The following is a 19149-nucleotide window of genomic DNA, read 5'->3' as shown; positions in this document are numbered from 1 at the left end:
TGGATGGATGGAGACACACACACACAGGGATGGATGGATGGATGGAGACACACACACACAGGGATGGATGGATGGATGGAGACACACACACACAGGGATGGATGGATGGATGGACACACACACACACAGGGATGGATGGATGGATGGACACACACACACACAGGGATGGATGGATGGATGGACACACACACACACAGGGATGGATGGATGGATGGACACACACACACACAGGGATGGACGGACACACAGGGATGGACGGACACACAGGGACGGACACACACACAGGGATGGACAGGCATGTCTCACCCTCGGCTTATACACGAGTCAATAAGTTTGCCAGTTTTTTTGGGGGTAAATTGGGGGCCTCGGCTTATATTCGGGTCGGCCTATACTCGAGTATATACGGTAAGTGTCCAGCTCTAGCTTCCTCATGTCAAAACTGGCCCCCCTCCCCCCCACACACACACCTAGTGATTTGATGACTGATGGAGGAATAATCAAGATGCAGCAGGAAAGGTGCAGAAAGCACAAATACACAGAATAATGAAGAGGGCAGGGAGATCCTTGCATCACAGGGCTACAGGTACAGCTTTCCCTCCAACAAGGAGAACATTAGGCAACTCAGTACTGATATTATGACATTTTAAGACTAGCGGGTACAGACATAGGGGTTGATTTAATAAAACTAGAGAATGCAAGTTCTGGAAACCAATCAGCTTCCATTTCTTTTTTTTGGCAAAACTTAAGTGAACAAGCTGAAATTAGAAGCCGATTGGCTACCATTAAAGGGACGTGCCTGCATGCCCATTTGCCTGCCTGTGTCATTATGCCGACCTACATCTGTGTGCGGCAGTCGGCAAGCGGTTAATAAAGGTACAACATTGAGCAACTCACATGGTTGATGATTAAAACAGGCGCATCCAATTATGCAGGCATCCGGTGTAAAGTGGCCCACATAGACCGTCCTCCGCACTGCCATTGATGTCATCCCTTCCACACTGCACTCCAGGAGCGCTTCAGGCCTCACTTTCAGATCACTCTACTGCCGGGTAGCAGTGAGATCAGGCAGTCCAGAGGATGGTCTATGTGGACAGCTTTAACCCAGATGCCTGCATACTTGCCCGTTGTCATCATCAACCATGTGAGTTGCTAAATGTTCTACCTTCATTAAATGTAACCATAATGCTACACTTAGAGGCACCTCTCTTACTTGAGCCTAAAAGAAATTAAATATCAACCCTTTGCTAGTTAAACTTTTGTTCATACCATCACTGTTCCTCCCTGTGACATGGACAGCCCCTCTCACTGAAGTAGCACTGAAGTCATATCAAATTGTTACAAATCCCACAGAAGTAGTGGGTGAAGTTGGGCTTTAAATCGCACCAGGCTTCTACTCAGTTACTACTCGTATTGCAAGACATCGCTCTTTATCAAATTTTATAAAAAAACATTTTGCTAGTCTTGTAAAACACTCGCAGACCAAGTTACGCGTAATCCAAGGTTTTACTGTATTTATACATCTTTTATAGTTTCCAACTTACTACAATAACCATGGTCACTTTTTCTTTGAACCGCAAATTTCTTATAAATAAATTTGATCAATTTCCACTATTTACATAGGAAGATAAAAATGAAGGTACACCCATTTTTTTTTTTTTACAAGGTAACATGCACAGGGCAAACAAAGCACGCTGGTCCTTATGTAGGTAAGTCACCGAGAACTTCCATGTTCCACTGAGGCTTTTTTGTCCAGTACAGTAGTAGAATATTGAGACCTACAGGACAAGCAACATGAACTTCTAATTAGTTCAATATAGTCTCTTGTGCCTTAAAGCATTTTAAAGCCCAAAACAAAAAAGTAAAATGTAGTAGCTTTCCAGTTTTTATATGTGGTGTCTGTATTAAACTTCATTTATAAAGTCTTGAAGTCTTTAAAGTGATACTTAACACACACTGTTTAATTTACGTTGTCCCTTCCATTTCTGTATGTGGATGATGGCATTAATTATTTAATAATAAAAAATAAAAAAAATCTAAGTACCTTTTTTCCTAATCAATATACACCTTTCACATGACCTAGCTCTTTCCCAGCCTGTCCGCAGGGAAATATAAGCAGGAGGATCTTCTAGTCCTCTGCTGCTGGTCACATTCAAAATAAAAAAAACAGCCTTTGGAATAGAGTAAAAATAAATAATATCAATAAACTGTTTTATATGGTCATACAAATATATCTTTGAAATCAAATCTTTATTATTTTTTGGCAATCACATGGTGTGGACGGATTTCTGCCAGTCACAGCCCCCCCCCCCCCCCATGTCTTAAAATAAGAGGGAGATGAAGCCTTCGTCAATCTACATGTAATATCCAGCTGTTTAGCTGTTTAGTGGGCATGGAAGAGGAGGGGGTAGTGAGCTGTCATTTACCACTGTATATACGCCTACATGTGTGACTCTATAGTCACATGGGCTGCTCAGATGTGATAGCGAGGAAATACGCAGCATAGAAACTTACTGAAAACTGAGCATGTGCAGAGCTGCCAACAAAGCTCTGCAAAATCCCTAGCTGCATTGGGGACTTGGACAGAAGGGGGATAGAGAACAGCAGATTATCAACCAGGTTTTTTGTAGAATACAGAAAACTAATCTCATAGTGAGTATGAACCGCATGTAATATATCATAAGATCAACAGGAATTTTCGATACTTGCATAAAATGCAGTCACCACATCTAAGGGCTGGTAAGCTGTAACATATTACATTTTTGTTCTTGGGTTTACCTCAAATTCAAATAGATTTTCTCCTCACTCTGAAATGATCTGTGTAATGCTGGGTGTCGGGTGAAAAAATGCTGTTGGGCGAGGAGAATCCAGTGTTATCTCGAGTGCTTAGTGAAATTTCATCGATTTTGTAAGAGATTGAGTTGTAGTAAACCGGGTTTGTGTGGCAGCTCAATGCTTCATGATGAGATATGGTTGGACTGTTACAGAATGGGGATCTGTAACACATACATGCGCAAAATGAACCTGCTCTAGAGGTTGCATTTGAAGATCTTCGTCTGCCCCGGTCATGGTCATCCTGCATGAGAGGTATGAGATTTATCTGGCTTGTTGTATCTCCTATAGGAAGAAAAATGGAACTTCGACTTCTGGCATCCATTTTTGACTGAAGACCGATGGTGTTCTGTACTCTCCGTAATGAAGCCCTTTCTTCTGCATCCCGTCTTTCATCTTCAGAGTTCATGGTCAGAAAGCGGAGGACTACCAGGTTAAGGAAAGCGCCTATAACGGTCAATCCCACAAGAATATACATGAAGCTAAATGCTACATAGGGTGGTTTCTTCTGCAATGCCTCATTCTTCTGGAGGGCAACAAAGTCTCCAAACCCAATGGTTGTAAGAGTAATAAAACAATAATAGTAAGAGTGGAAAAATGTCCATCCTTCAAAATAGGAGAAGGCAGCTGCTCCAATGCCAAGGGTTCCAATGCAAGACAGCAAGCCCACCATGACCATATTTTCCATAGACACCTCAGTCTTCCTCATGTGAAAACATTTTTTCAGCTTCTTTAATAAGAACCTGACAAACGTGTTCATGCGTTCACCCAGACTTTGGAACATGACCAGGGTTAGTGGAATCCCAAGGACTGCATAGAACATACAGAAGACTTTTCCAGCATCAGTACCGGGAGCAGCATGTCCATACCCTGCAAGAGAACACAGAAAGCCGTGATGAGACATCATGGTAGATTTAGAGTATGATTATCAATGTCTTAAAATAAATTTTAAGGGATTGTTTATGTAAAGTCTAACTCCAATAATTTTTTTTTTTAGCTTTGAATAGATCAAGAAAGGGTTATTACAAAGCTTTATTAGGTTTTCATTGCCTTTAGAACAACATACTCAAAAAGGTGCTGGGAACTTTGCATGCTTAGACAGATGAAGGAAAACTTTAAACAATTTCAATAGCTCTGGCAAGGCGGCTTCCACATGTATATCGATTGGCGTGCGCAAAAGTTATAGCGTTTACAAACTATGGGAAAGATTTATTGCATTTTTATGGCATTTTAAAAAAAAATATATATTTTTTTTTTTACTAGTAATGGCAGTGATCAGCGTTTTTTTTTGCTATACTGTGACATTCTGATGGACAGATTGAACACTTGACAATTTTTTGGGACCATTGACATTTATACAGCGATCAGAGCTATGGAAATGCACTGATTATTGTGTAAATGCAAGTGGCAGGGAAGGGGTTAACGCTAGGGGCGATCAAGGGGTAAAATGTGTGTTCTCTCAGCGTGTTCTAACTGTGAGGGGACTGGACTGACTGGGGAAGGAACAAGTACAAACAAACGATAAGTCTCCCCTCCCCTGACAGAACAAGATTTTTTGTGTTTACACACACACATATCCCTGTGCTGGCTCTTGCACACACGATCGCGCGTGGCCGGCGGCTCATGCGCGCGCTCTCTGGTGACTCTTAAGGGGCAACCCGTATGGGGTTTTGCGCAGCGGTGCCAGTGTGCCACAGTAAATATGCGTGAGCAGGTCAGGAACTGGTTAAACACTTCCGCTCCGGAAGATTTACCCCCCTTCATGACCAGGCTGTTTTTTTTGTGTTACTTTAACAGTTGTGTGACATTGTACCCAAATAAAATGCATGTCCTTTTTTCCCACAAATAGAGCTTTCTTTTGGTGGTATTTGATCCCCTCTTTTGTTTATAGTTCAAAAAATAAAAACCACAAAAGGACTGACAATTTAAAAAACAAAACAAAAAAAAAAAAACATTATTTCTTACTTTCTGCTATTTTTCTTGATTCTTTAGGCCAATATGTATTCTGCTACATATTTTTGTTAAAAAAAAAAAATAAAAAAAAAAAAAGATCCCAAATTATATTGATTGGTTTGCAAGAAAGTTATAACATCTACAAACTATGGGATAGATTTATGGAATTTTTCTTTCTTTTTTTTTCTTTACTAGTAATGGCGGCAATCAGCTACTGATAGCGAGACAGCAACATTGCGGCGGACAAATCAGACACTAAGTGACAATTTTTTGGGGACCAGTGACACTAAAAACAGTGATCAGTGCTAACCATATGCACTGTCACTGTACTAATGACACTGGCAAGAAAGGGGTTAACATCAGGGTTGATCAAAAGGTTAAATGCGTTCCTAAGGAGTGCTTGCTAACTGTGTGGAAGGTGGTTTTACTATGGGAAGGCAGAGATTCTTGTTCCTGCTTTGTAGGAACACACGATCACAGCATTCCCTTCTCACAGAACGGAAATCTGCCTTGTTTACACAGGCAGACCGCCATTCTGCCAGTGTCCTGAACAATCCGTGGTTCTGTGTTGTGTACATATGCATCATTCTATGTGCATACTTTTTATCCATTCACATATATTTAATAATGAGACCAAGTGACTGAAGCTGACAATTTAAACAATAATATCCCAAGAGTTTTAAAGTGGTGAATATGCATTTGTGTCGTCTCAAAAGAAAAAATATGAGCCCTTTGGACATTAGTCCAAACTTGATTTTTAAATTTTTTTTGTAGTTACTGGAGAGTCACACTGAAAGACGCTTTGGCCATTATGATTAGCTCTAACGCTCAATTTCCAATTTATATTGTAGTAGTATGAAGAATGAACAGCAGAGAGGTAGGTGGCAACACTCAAAACTCCCACGTGGACTGGAACAGAGCCAGGAATTATGGCAGGGAGATCATGCTGTTGACCATACAAGAAGTCAGCAACACTCTGATGACATTCTTAGATATGAAACAAGTCAGAGCCAAGCAGCGACGTCATCACGCCAGCGTGGTACAGTACTGTTGTTTGTATTTAATGCCTATGTTATTTCAACTCTCTGTGAGTATATTATGCATATTTTAATAACATGATCTTAATGTACCACACTATGGGGTTTCTTCTTCTTCCTCTTGCCTGCGATTGCGCTACATATTGCTAGATGATCATTACAAAGTCTATTATCCTCCATGCTGCAAGTAAGTTTGAGCCACCAGATCAGATGATTTTATTTCAAGTTTGGTCTTACCTCTTTAATGCAGGGTCTTCGGCTCTGGTAAGCGAGCTATGATGGTGGCGAGAGCATGGTAAATGGTGGTCAGTGAAGGAGGAATTAATTTTTTCACTGGTTTTCACAAATGGATATATTTATTTATCCACCAATGGACTTTGTATGAGAATTTTTAATTTTTTTTATATAATCGTGATTTGTGTGTTTTATGTAAATACAACACAGTAGGGGTATTCACTGTATAAGAAGTTGGACCCAATCTACAGTTATACCCCTACATGTAGGGGTATACGCTGTATAAGAAGTTGGGCCCAACCTACAGTTATATCCCTACATGTAGGGGTATTCACTCTATAAGAAGTTCGACCCAACCTACAGTTATACCTCTACATGTAGGGGTATTCACTGTATAAGAAGTTGGACCCAACCTACAGTTATACCCCTACATGTAGGGGTATTCACTGTATAAGAAGTTGGACTCAACCTACAGTTATACCTCTACATGTAGGGGTATTCACTGTATAAGAAGTTGGACCCAACCTACAGTTATACCCCTACATGTAGGGGTATTCACTGTATAAGAAGTTGGACCCAAACTACAGTTATACCTCTACATGTAGGGGTATTCACTGTATAAGAAGTTGGACCCAACCTTCAGTTATACCCCTACATGTAGGGGTATTCACTGTATAAGAAGTTGGACTCAACCTACAGTTATACCTCTACATGTAGGGGTATTCACTGTATAAGAAGTTGGACCCAACCTTCAGTTATACCCCTACATGTAGGGGTATTCACTGTATAAGAAGTTGGACTCAACCTACAGTTATACCTCTACATGTAGGGGTATTCACTGTATAAGAAGTTGGACCCAACCTACAGTTATACCTCTACATGTAGGGGTATTCACTGTATAAGAAGTTAACACGTTAACACGTCACTTGGATTATCTCTTTGAACCCTTTATGCCGCGTACACACAACCGGTTTTCCCGTCAAAATCAACTCTGAAGGTTTTTCCGATGGAGTTGAGACGGAATTCCACTGAAACTGTCTTGCGTACACATGATCACTTCAAGGTCTGATCCTCAAGAACGTGGTGACATACAACACGTATGACAGGACTAAAGAAAGGAAGTTAGCCAATAGCTTCTGTCTCATACTTGCTTCAGAGCATGCGTTGTTTTTGGTCTGTCTGAACAGCATACAGACTAGCGGTTTTCCTGATAGGAATTGGTTCCGTCGGAAATATTTAGAACATGTTCTATTTCTAGGTCCGTCAGAATTTTCGAAAAAAATAAAAAATAAAAGTCCAATGAGGCACACACACGATCGGAATATACGATGAAAAGCTTCCAACTTTTTCTGTCGGACATTTCGCTCGTGTGTACGCAGCATAAGACATGGTTTTTAAATCTGCCAATTTCATACAAAAATAAAAATAACCATTTCCCGCCCGCCGCATAGTAAAATGACAGCGGGCAGGATGCGCTCTCATTCTGGATCGACATCATATGACGGTGCCCCAGAAGCACCACTCTAGGACACGGCATGAACCCGATCTCGGTAAAGAGCTGATGACGTAGCGTTTTACCCATGTGATTGGCTGTGTACGCAGCCAGTTACATGTAAACAAGGGAGTGCTGTTTTTTGGCTCTCCTCACTACACACTCAGTCAGTGTAAGCCGATCAGCGGCATCTCCTCACAGGGGAGACCTGTACAGGCAATCAGTGCCCTGATTACAGTACAGCCCCAGCAGTGCCCATCAGTGACACAAATCATATCAGTGGCACCAATCAGTGGCCATTAGTGATGCCAGTCAGTGCTGCCTTTCAGTGTCTGCTCATCAGTACCGCCTATCCGTGCCACCTATCATTGCCCACCAGTGCCGCCTGTCAATGCCCACCAGTGCCGCCTATCAGTGTCCAAAAGTGCTACCTATAAGTTCCCATCAGTGCCGCCTCATCAGCACACATTAGAAACAGAAAAATTACTTATTTACAAAATTTACTGACAGCAGTCAAACTTTTCGGTCTTTAGCGAAAAATTAAAAACCTAGCAGTGATTCATCACTATAGCCCCGGAAGGATTTGGCCCCTTAATGATCAGGCCATTTTTTGCGATATGGCACTGTGTTGCTTTAACCGACAATTGCGCAGTTGCACGTCGTTGTACCCAAACAAAATTGACTTCCTTTTTTTCCCACAAATAGAGCTTTATTTTGGTGGTATTTGATCACCTCTTTTTTTTTTGCACTATAAACAAAGAGCTACAATTTTGAAAGGAAAAACAAATTAAATAAATCACAATAGGCGTATATTGATTGGTTTGGGCAAAAGTTATCACGTCTACCAACTATGGGATAGATTTAGGGACTTTTGTTGTTTTTTATTGTTTTTACTAGTAATGGCGGCGATCTGCGATTTTTAGCTGGACTTTGCGGCGGACAAATCTGACCTTAAATTCCACTTTTGGGTGACCAGTTACATTACTGCATTGATCAATGTAAAAATGACACTGGCAGCCCTTCTTGGTTTTTACTGTATAAATGTCACTGGCAGGGAAGGGGTTAACACTAGGGGGCGTTCAAGGGGTTAACCGTGTTCCCTCAGCGTGTTCTAACTGTAGGGGGGATAGGCTACCAAGGACATCACTGGTCCCCTGTCAGAATGGGATATCACCTTGTTTATAAAGGCAGTTCCCCGTTCTGCCTCTATAAAAGGTGATCGCGGATCGCCGACGGACATTGAGTCTGCCCGACCCATGGGTACGCTCCCGCAGTGTGCAGCGGGAGCGAGAGTGTGCCCGCCCGCAACTGCGTGAGCCGCCGTACAGGTATGGCGCAGTATATCTGCGTGGGCAGGTAGGCTAGTGGTTAAAAACCACCAAGAAAGCTCTATTGGTGTGAGAATAATGATAAAAATGTAATTTGGGTACAGTGTTGCATGACCGCGCAACTGTCATTCAGAATATGACAGTGCTGAAAGCTGAAAATTGGCCTGGGCAGGAAGGGGGCAAAAATGCCCTGTAGGCAAGTGTTTAAATTGAAAGCTTGGCAAATAGGGCAAATGCCCCTGCACCACACTTGCTTTGCAACATTAGATGATGCACTCTAGACCATGAAGGCTGATTTACACCACCCTGCCTCAAACTGCATTGCTCAAGGCAAATAAGCTTGTTCATTGCTGCTGGTGTAACAAAATGCAATAAAAAATGCAACGAAAAATAAAAAGCCTAAAAACTCACCTTAATGTACCTACAACGTAATAATAAAAAATAAAAAAAAAGCCATTGATCTTCAACCAGCAAACTGGCAAATTCCTTTAAGCCAGCCAAATGATCAAAGTTCACATAGATTTTACTTTTCAAAAATTTTATTGGCAACAGGTACAGTACAGAAAGAATGCGACATAGGTGTAGCTTAATGCGATATGCACAGACACGTTAGTTCGACGGTAAAAGATTTACATATGCATGACAGGAGAAAAATATGGGTCAAAGCACAATTAACCTGCGCATCACATAGATTTTGTCAAAGTACATTACAGGAAACTTGCATCATAACCTAAAATAAACAGAATAGCGCAAGAATATTGCTGGCGAGGAAGCCACATATAAAATGTGCCAGTAATGAGTTCTACACATATCTCCCATGTGTTTCCCTGCAGACCAAACGTCGAATTCCCAGCGCCCACACTGAAACCTGCCGCAAAATCGTATTCCAGGACCTAAAAATATGCATTCATGTTCTTTCTATTTATAGCTTATTAGTAAGCAGGTGTGAAATCAATTTCTCATCATTTGATTTTTTTTTATTTCTGTAATTACCATGATACCCAGCCAAAAATGGCAAAAATTGGATATAGGAGTGCTGAAGGGATCATTTCAAAACCTGCCAGACATATGCTACAACCAAATGAGGAAATATAGAACATAACGTCATTAATAATGTGGTATACAGGGTATAAAAAGTCTACACACCCCCAGTAAAATGTCAGGTTGCTGTGACGTAAAAAAAAAAAAAAAAATGAGACAAAGATAAATCATTTCAGAATTTTTTCCACCTTTAGGCTCGGTTCGTATTGGTGCGGGAAACCCTGCGAGACCGCTGCGGGTTCCTGCATCGCATCTGACTCGCAGGCAGTTCACATTGCCAAATGCGAACCCCTGGGAGTGTCAATACAAAAGGTAATGACACCCTCAGATTGGTTAGAATATCGAATTTAAAAAAAAAAAAAATGGTCCTGCACAAGTTTGGGCCGAATGCGATGCAAATTTGAGTTTGCATCGCAAGTGATTTGCACAGCAGTGTGGTGCGAATCACATGCGATGTCTGACATCGCACCATTCTGAACCCAGCCTCAATGTCCAACTCAGTTAACTTAAACTGAAATCTTTTAGGTGGAGGGAAGTAAAAATAAAAAAACCTAACATAATATGGTTGCATAAGTGTGCACACCCCTAGGCCCATTTCATACGATCAGCCTGCAAAAATCCACCTGTCCGTTTTTCAGGCGGATCTGAGCGGGCCACCAATTGGCTTGTATGGACAGGCGGATGTCAGCGGAGGCAGGCTCCGTTTTCATTCGATCTTCCCATAGAGAAAAGTGGGGCTCTGACAGGTCAATCCCTACAAAGTGAGCGGAGACGGACCTGTCATGCGCCTGCTCCGCGGGGATCAATGGAGCAATCCCCTGCTGAGCTAACGGAGTCCACTGAGCAGAACCGCTCCATGGGAAAGGGGTCTTAAACTCTGTTGAACCACCTTTTGATTTTATTTCAGCACTCAGTCTTTTTGGGTATGAGTCTATCAGCATGGCACATCTTGACTTGGCAATATCTGCCCATTCTTCTTTGCAAAAACACACTTTAACCACTTCCCATCTGGCTCATGTACATATACGTCGGCAGGCTGGCAGCTCTGCGCAAAACGGCGTATAGGTACGTCGGCTCCTTTAAGAGCCTTAGCAGGCACTCACGTGCCCGCTGCGTGGCAGGGAACCAGATTTGCGTGGCCAGCAGTCACGGAGGAGAGACACAGATCGTTTGCGCCTATTAATTAGGAACAGCGATTTCTCTCCTCCTCTAGACAGTCCCATCCTCCCACAGTTAGAACACAAACTGAAGGAACACATTTAACCCCTTGATCGCCCCCTAGTGTAAACCCCTTCCCTGCCAGTGACATTTATACAGTAAAAAACAAGAAGAAGGGCTGGGCTAAGGGATTGATCAATAAGTGATAAGCAAAATTGATCCCTGGTGGGGGCAACAGTGTATTGCAACAAAATAAATCAAAAATAACTATTGTGCGACTCACCCAATAAAGTGCATTCGTTAATTCAAATAATTAAAAAAAATATGCTGTGTACTGGTGAAACACTGAAAATAACCTTAGACATCAAATAAATATTAATAGAAAATTAAAGCATAAAAGAATCACTATTGTGATGGTCAGGGGGTCACCTTCCCTTAAAGCGGAAGTTCCATTTATGGGTGGAACTCCACTTTAAGGAAAAACAAAGCTGAAAAATAGCTGAGGGAAGGAAGGAGTTAACTAAGGTTTAACTGATAAATGTATTCATAAAAACATGTTTTATCCGTCTAAAAGTACAGAGGGAAATACTGCATTTGGCCACTAGATGGCAATAAGTATCATTGGAAAATGATACTTAGCCCCATCTAGTGACCAAATGCAGTATTTTCTGTTTTGAATAGAACAAAAAAAAAAAAAAAAAACAGGAAATAGCCTAATAACATTTATTGCTCAATTTGCATAAAAAAATATACATGCATTTTCACTGGGTGAATTGATATGTAATTTAAAAAAAAACACCCCTCGTGTTAAAAATGTAAAATTTTTTTTTTTTGCAAAGTTGTTTCAAATGACATAATATGAAGATCACCCCTTTCATCTGCATCTAACTGAAACACAGTAGTGTTTACAGGCCCATGAGAGGCTTAGCCCCCCCTAACTTTTTTTCAATACTTTCTGGCCGGGCAGTTGGTACAAGCTCATACTTAGCTCACATTGAACAAGGATAACACTTCGATGGTGGTGGAGGCTGCAGTGTTGGGCTCCTATGAGGCATTGCAATCCCTCCTTTATAGGGGCTGTAAGGCTCCTTATCCTCTCACTCGTACTATGAAAACTACAATCAGGGCATGGAATAGGTTTGGGGTGTTACATCCTTTGGCCTTATCCTCCTCATTTACCTTTGTGGAACAAACCAGTTCTTCCACAGTTCTTCAGGGTCTCTGAGCCAGTCATATGGGCAACCAGGGGCATCAAAAAATTGGGGGATATGGTTGTCAACGGGCGCCTTTCCTCATTTTCCGTTCTGCAAGCCAAGTTCTCTCTGGCTTATTGGTATTTTTTCCAGTATTTTCAATTACATCATGTCTACATTTCACATTTTGGCTCGGCTGTTCTCTCTCTTCAAAAATCAAATTTGAAATCCTTACTCTGCATACAACTCCTTACCAAAGGCCATTTCACGTTGTACCAAACCATATGCCCCCCCCCTGCCCTCAAGTTTAGATAGATGTAGAGAAAAATGGGTGCTGGATGTTCCAACCTTGGACAATGATGATTGCAATGAGGTTTGGGATTATCCCAATATTTCATTTCTGTGAGGGACAGATTGATCCAATTAAGAAATGTTCACCATCTTTATATTATGCCCAGTGAGATACAACAATTCTCTCCAGGTAGCGCCTTAGGCTGTTGGCACTAAACAGATCCACAAGTAGAATTTATTCACATTTTGTGGTCCTTTTTGGTGATTGCTACGTTATGGTCACATGTTTTACAATTCATTACTTCGATAACCATTATTCCAGTGTGGGGGTCTGCTTCATGGGTTTGGTTGAACCACTAGCTCCCAAAAAGGTCACGAGGGTACTTGTCAGTATATCACTGTATAATGCTAGGAAAGCCATTGTCCTTGAAAATCGGTTGTTTCTCCCTTCCTTGCACAAATAGAAATCTCTTGGTAATTCTGCACTCCATTTATATTAGGCTGCCTAGAATGGTCGAGGATCGGATTTCTGATCTTTGGTATGATTCCCTTGTAAACGTAGACCCTTCCTGTATTTTTCATTCTACGGAGAGGACTTATTCTGACGCCGATCCCCTCAATAAAGTTTTTCCTTTTTTCTCTTTATCCTCTGCCAGTGTAGGAGCATGGTAAATGCAACTACCTGTTTGTATGATAGTATCCATGGGCTTCAGGCATCTATTATTGTTTTGGAACTCCTGTCTTACTTCTGCGGCAGTAGAGGCACCTGGTTAAGAAACAAAGTGGAGCTCCTTTTGGGTTTATTTTTTGGGCAGCTAGCTGTTATGTTGCCTTTTTTGTGTTGTTTATTTGAACATAATAAAGAGAATTTATCAGAAAAGAGGGACTATTTGTAAAGTTGGAGCTGTAGTAGGGAGCAAGAGCTGCAAAAGCCAATGCCTCCTCTGTAGTGCTCCAGTCCCATGTAGAGTGATAGGAACTGCACTCCATCTCTTATCCCGACTAGTGACCTCCAGAGTGGTGCCAGCAGCAGGAAAGAAGAGATCTTTAGGTCAGTGTGAAACAATACACTGGGCATATTAGTATAGGGCTGATTTTACACTGATGCACTGTGGTTTACCCACACCGCGGGTGCAGTGTACCTGCAGCTTTCCCGTGGGTTTGCTACACTTAGCCATAGCCCGGTGATCTTTGACTACTCCCATGTTGTTCAGGTAGATCTCCACCTTTTGAAGGCTGACTACCCCTGCTGTAGACGCTTCTGTGGGACACAGCAAACCCCAGCTATCAAAAATGACAGGGCAACAGGAACACGGGGGTACAGTATTCATCCAAGGTACTTTTGATGAAGTTTGTTAAAGCCCAAGTTGTAAAAAAAATAAAATAAAATTATAATGAATGCATCCTTTGTGCTACAGTCTACCGCTTTAGTGGAAACCTTCAGTCCTCTTATCCCCTTCACCCCTACACCCATAATCTTCCGGTGCCACAAGGGGTTAAAAGTGCCAAAGGACCAGTCATATGCACTCATGAATGATGCCGACTATGCCAACCCTTTCTGCCCTCCCTCCATTCATGGAAGCTATGAATGTTCGTTTAGTTCAGCTTATATGAATGGAGGAGTTGGGTAAAAAGGGCAGGCACAATTGGCACTCTTGATGAGGGCACATGAAAGGTTTCTCAGCTTTATTAACCTTTACCACACCAGAAGAGATGGGGGTTAACCACTTAAACTGACCATTTAACATAGATATACGGTGGCTCTGCAGCACCAGATCGCGTACCTAGTAGGTGATCTGGCACCTCTGGGTAGGGGCCACATGTGCGCCACTGGTGACACCGCTCTGCTGTGATTTTACACAGTATATGATGAACAGCAGGTGCCGACCAATAAATTACCACCTGCACCTGCCGATTGTCCAGAAAACACACAGGACAGGGCTCTGCCTATGTAAACAAGGCAGAGCCCTGCCCTGTCAGTGGGGAAGTAATGGATTTACTTTCTCCGCAAAGCAGGGAATGAAATTGATTACTTCCTCTAGTAAAAGCAGCACACTGTGTACACGTAAACACTGGATAAGCACATGTATTAGTCATTTGTGCAGTGTCACTGGTTCCCAAAAACCATCAAAAGTGTCAGTGTCAGAATGTCCGCTGCAATATTGCAGCCCACTATAAGTCACTGATCGCCACCATTACTAGTAAAAAAAATATTACTAAAAGTAAATATATCCCACGGTTTGTAAAGGCTATAAGGCTTTTACCAAAAATATGTAGCAGAATACATATTGATCTAAATTGATGAAGAAATTCGATTTAAAAAAAAAAAAATATTGGATAAGTTTTATAGCAGAAAGTAAAAAATATTGTTTTTTTTTTCAAAATTGTCTGTCTTTCTTATTCATAGCGCAAAAAAAAAAACGCAGAGGTGATCAAATACCACCAAAAGAAAACTCTATTTGTGGGGAGGGGAAAAGGACAAATATTATCTGGGTACAGCATGCGCAATTGTCAGTTAAAATAACACATGCCATATAGCAAAAAATGGCCTGGTCATAGAGCCAAGGGACCTGTCATATACACTCATCAAGAGTGCCGACGATGTCCTCCCTTTCTGCTCACCTCCTCCATGTGTAGAAGCAGCACTACAGCTTTTATGAATGAAAAATGATCTATGAATGGAGGACAGGTGGATGAATGAAAGGTCCACCTCCTATATTCATAAAATAGTTTTTTTAATTCAGTACAGCTTGTATGAATGGAGGAGTTGGGGTGAAAAGGATAGGCATAGTTGGCACTCTTGACAAGTACATATGACAGGTCCCTCAGCTCTAATAACACCATGGCACGGGAAGAATATGGTGGGTTGGGTAAGAATACTGAACATTTCTACTATATATAGTAGAATATATAGGTCGAATTCCAAAATAATTTTTGTTTCAAAAATCGTATTTGAGGATTTTCGTTTCGCATCATTAGTGGGCTGCAGCAATGCCCGATTTTCATGCAGCCTTCGAACTTGAGCGATCGGGCATGTTGGAAGTTTTTTGAATAGCAAACCAATTTCTAATCAATGATGGGAGAATCATGCGAGAAATATAAATTGAAAAAGAAATGCACATGAACACAAGAAAAGAAAATTCCTGGAAAGAAAAGAAGATTCCAGGCCATAAAAATTTTGTAGCAACATGATGTGAAATTGAAGGCTTGGTTGGTCGAATGTCGAAATCAATGGTGACATCATCGGCTCACAAAATGCACAAAATTTCAGATTTTTTAAAGAAAATTTGTTCGGAATTCGAGCCATGCATTAGGCTTTAAGTAGAAGTGGAGCAGCCAAGAATTGGCAGAAGTCTCCCCTCCCATTAATCTTGGGGAGACATTTGCAGGTCTATGGTCACCATCACTCCAAAGAGAATTCGTTTGCGCATGAAAGAGAATTATCATTCCTCTGGAGCCTCAATTATTACATGAGTGGTGCCAACCATTCTCAGCATAAGTGATCGGTGTAAGTACCAGACACTGGAGATAAGTGTCCTGAGTTTAGAGGAAATTATCTCTGCTTTTAACCTCCTATTACTTAAAATGCAAATGGAAAAAACATTTCCAATAAATCTCTCACAGAGCATTTCTACTTAATGCATAATGAATGCCGTTATTAAATATTACAGAAATATGTGAGCAGAGAAGTTCATTCATTATTTACAGTGCATTCCACTTACAGACAACATTTCAGAGGGTGCTAAAAAATAAAAAATAAAATAAACAGTCAAAATAAAGATTGAAATTATGAAAGGAAACAGCATGAAAGCTGAATGCCGTGCAGGTTTAAAGGTAGCAACATTTTAACCTAGATTCCTGATGACACAGTATGTAATAAAACAGCTTATAGGGAGTTAGTGTACTCTAGTCAGCAATTCAAAGGGGTTTTTCACCCTAGTAAATTAAAAAAGAAACTGTGCCGAAAAAAAAAGCCAGCCAGAGGGTAAAGGACTAGTTATGAGTATTGCATGTGGTCTCCTGGTAGCTGATCTTTTTCCTTTACTAACTTACCATGCCTTTTTCTGCACTGTGTCTCTGTGTGGAGGCAGCCATCTAGGTAGAGGCAGGGCTTTGCTTCCTCATACCAGTCTTCCAGCAAGGAGAACCAGTGAGCTATAAAGAAGTGAAGTCAACAAATCTCTTGAGACTGGCCGTCAGAGGCAAGAAAAACTTAGATTTAAGGCTTGGTTCACACTGGTGCGCTGCCTGACATCAGATGTGATTCGTACCACACGGCAGTGCAAATCATATGCAATGTCTGTGCGATACGAACTCAGCCATACAGATTGTATGGCTAAATTTGCATCGCATTCGGACCAAACTCGCTCAGGACTCTTTTTTGGTCCACACCAGAATCAGATAAACACCCATGCGATCCGATTCCTGTCCGAATTTACAGTTCACATTACATAGTTACATAGTCAGGTTGAAAAAAAAAGACACAAGTCCATCCAGTTCAACCGCACAAGTCCATCCAGTTCAACCGCAAAAAAATTAAATAAATAATATCATACAATCCCATATACAGTTGATTCAGAGGAAGGCAAAAAACCCCAGCAGGGCATGATCCAATTTGCTAAAGCAGGGGAAAAATTTCCTTCCTGATCCCCCGAGAGGCAATCGGATCAACTTTACCTATAAATGTTAGTACGCAGTTATATTATGTACACTTAGGAAATAATCCAGGCTTTTCTTAAAGCAATCTACGGAACTGGCCAGAACCACCTCTGCAGGGAGTCTATTCCACATTTTCACAGCTCTTACTGTGAAGAAACCTTTCCGTATTTGGAGATGAAATCTCTTTTCCTCTAGACGTAAAGAGTGCCCCCTTGTCCTCTTTGTTGACTGTAAAGTGAATAATTCAACACAAAGTTCACTATATGGACCCCTTATATATTTGTACATTTTGATCATAACCCTCCTTAATCTCCTCTTTTCAAGAGTGAATAAATTCAGTTCCTCTAATCTTTCCTCATAGCTGAGCTCCTATCAGTGTGGTTGCCCTTCTCTGCACTTTCTCCACTTCCCCGATATCCTCTTTAAGAACTGGTGCCCAAAACTGAACTGCATATTCCAGATGAGGTCTTACTAATGATTTGAACAGGGGCAAAATGATATCTCTCTCTCTGGAGTACATACCTTTCTTAATACAAGAGAGGACTTTGCTCGCTTTGGAAACCGCAGCTTGGCATTGCATGCTATTATTGAGCTTATGGTCTACCAAAACCCCCAGATCCTTCTCCACTATGGATTCCCCCAGTTATACTCCCCCTAGCATGTATGATGCATGCATATTCTTAGCCCCCAAGTGCATAACTTTACATTTTTCAACATTAAACCTCATCTGCCACATAGTCGCCCAATTAGAGCATTGAGGTCAGCTTGTAAATTGGAGACATCCTGTAAGGACGTTATTCCACTGCATATCTTGGTGTCATCTGCAAAGACAGAAATGTTACTTTTGATCCCAGACCCAATATCATTTATAAAGATATCTAAAAGTAGGGGTCCCATCACTGAACCTTGGGGTACACCACTGATAACCTTAGACCATTCAGAGTAAGAATCATTAACCACTACTCTCTGAATTCTGTCTTTTAGACAGTTTTCTATCCATTTACAAATTTATAATTCCAAACCTGTAGACTTTACCTTACACATGAGCCATGTGTGGGGAACTGTATCGAACGCTTTTGCAAAATCCAAATATATCACGTCCACCGCCACCCCTCTGTCCAAGGTTTTACTTACCTCTTCATAAAAAGAAATCAGGTTTGTCTCACAACTTCTGTCTTTCATGAATCCATGCTGTCTGTTGCTTAAAATATTTTTTTCATACAAGAACTCGTCGATGTGGTCTTTTATTAATCTCTCCAGTATCTTCCCAACTGTAGAAGTTAAACTAACAGGTCTATAATTACTTGGTAAAGACTTTGTTCCCTTTTTAAATACTGGTACTATTCCCATCATTAATGAGTCCCTAAAAATTAGATACAATGGCTTTGAAATTACAGAGCTCAATTCTTTTAGGATCCGTGGGTGGATGCCATCAGGTCCAGGTGCTTTATCCACCTTTATTCTGTCCAAATATTTCTGGACCATATCACTTTTGAGCCATTGTGGATTTGAGGCTATGTCACTACCAACCCCATTATGGACATGAGCTCCCCGATGTTCCTTTGTATACACAGAGCTGAAGAAAGTATTTAACCACTTCAATATCGGACATTTAAACTTTCCTGCCCAGAACAATTTTGAGCTTTCAGCGCTGTCGCACTTTGAATGACAATTGCGCGGTCATGCTACGCTGTACCCAAATGAAATTTTTATAATTTTTTTCCCACAAATAGAGCTTTCTTTTGGTTGTATTTGATCACCTCTGGGGTTTTTATTTTTTGCTAAACAAATAAAAAAAGACCGAAATTTTGAAAAAAAAATATGTTTTTTGTTTCAGTTTCAAAACTTTGTAAATAAGTAAGTTTTCTCCTTCACTGATAGGCACTGATAAGGCGGCACTGATGGGCACCGATGAGGTGGCACCAACGAAGTGC

The 19149-nt window shown here is 41.1% G+C and overlaps 1 protein-coding gene across 1 annotated transcript in view; it reads right to left on the bottom strand.

Moving 5' to 3' along the window:
• Nucleotides 1-1484: 1484 nt before the first annotated feature.
• LOC143935717 (potassium channel subfamily K member 9-like) overlaps nucleotides 1485-19149 on the bottom strand; it is a 76747-nt gene continuing 59082 nt past the window's right edge. Inside the window, exon 3 of the mRNA XM_077459795.1 lies at nucleotides 1485-3699. Coding sequence (XP_077315921.1) covers nucleotides 2783-3699 — 917 coding nt within the window. The 3' untranslated portion in view covers nucleotides 1485-2782. The remainder of the gene's footprint in view (nucleotides 3700-19149) is intronic.

This window comes from Lithobates pipiens, unplaced genomic scaffold (genome assembly GCF_037356315.1).
Source record: "Lithobates pipiens isolate NorthernLeopardFrog02 unplaced genomic scaffold, aLitPip1_a1.2 Scaffold_28, whole genome shotgun sequence".
Classification (NCBI taxonomy): domain Eukaryota; kingdom Metazoa; phylum Chordata; class Amphibia; order Anura; family Ranidae; genus Lithobates; species Lithobates pipiens.
Note: the sequence above shows the minus strand (reverse complement) of the source record. Positions and strands in the feature narration are given on the sequence as shown.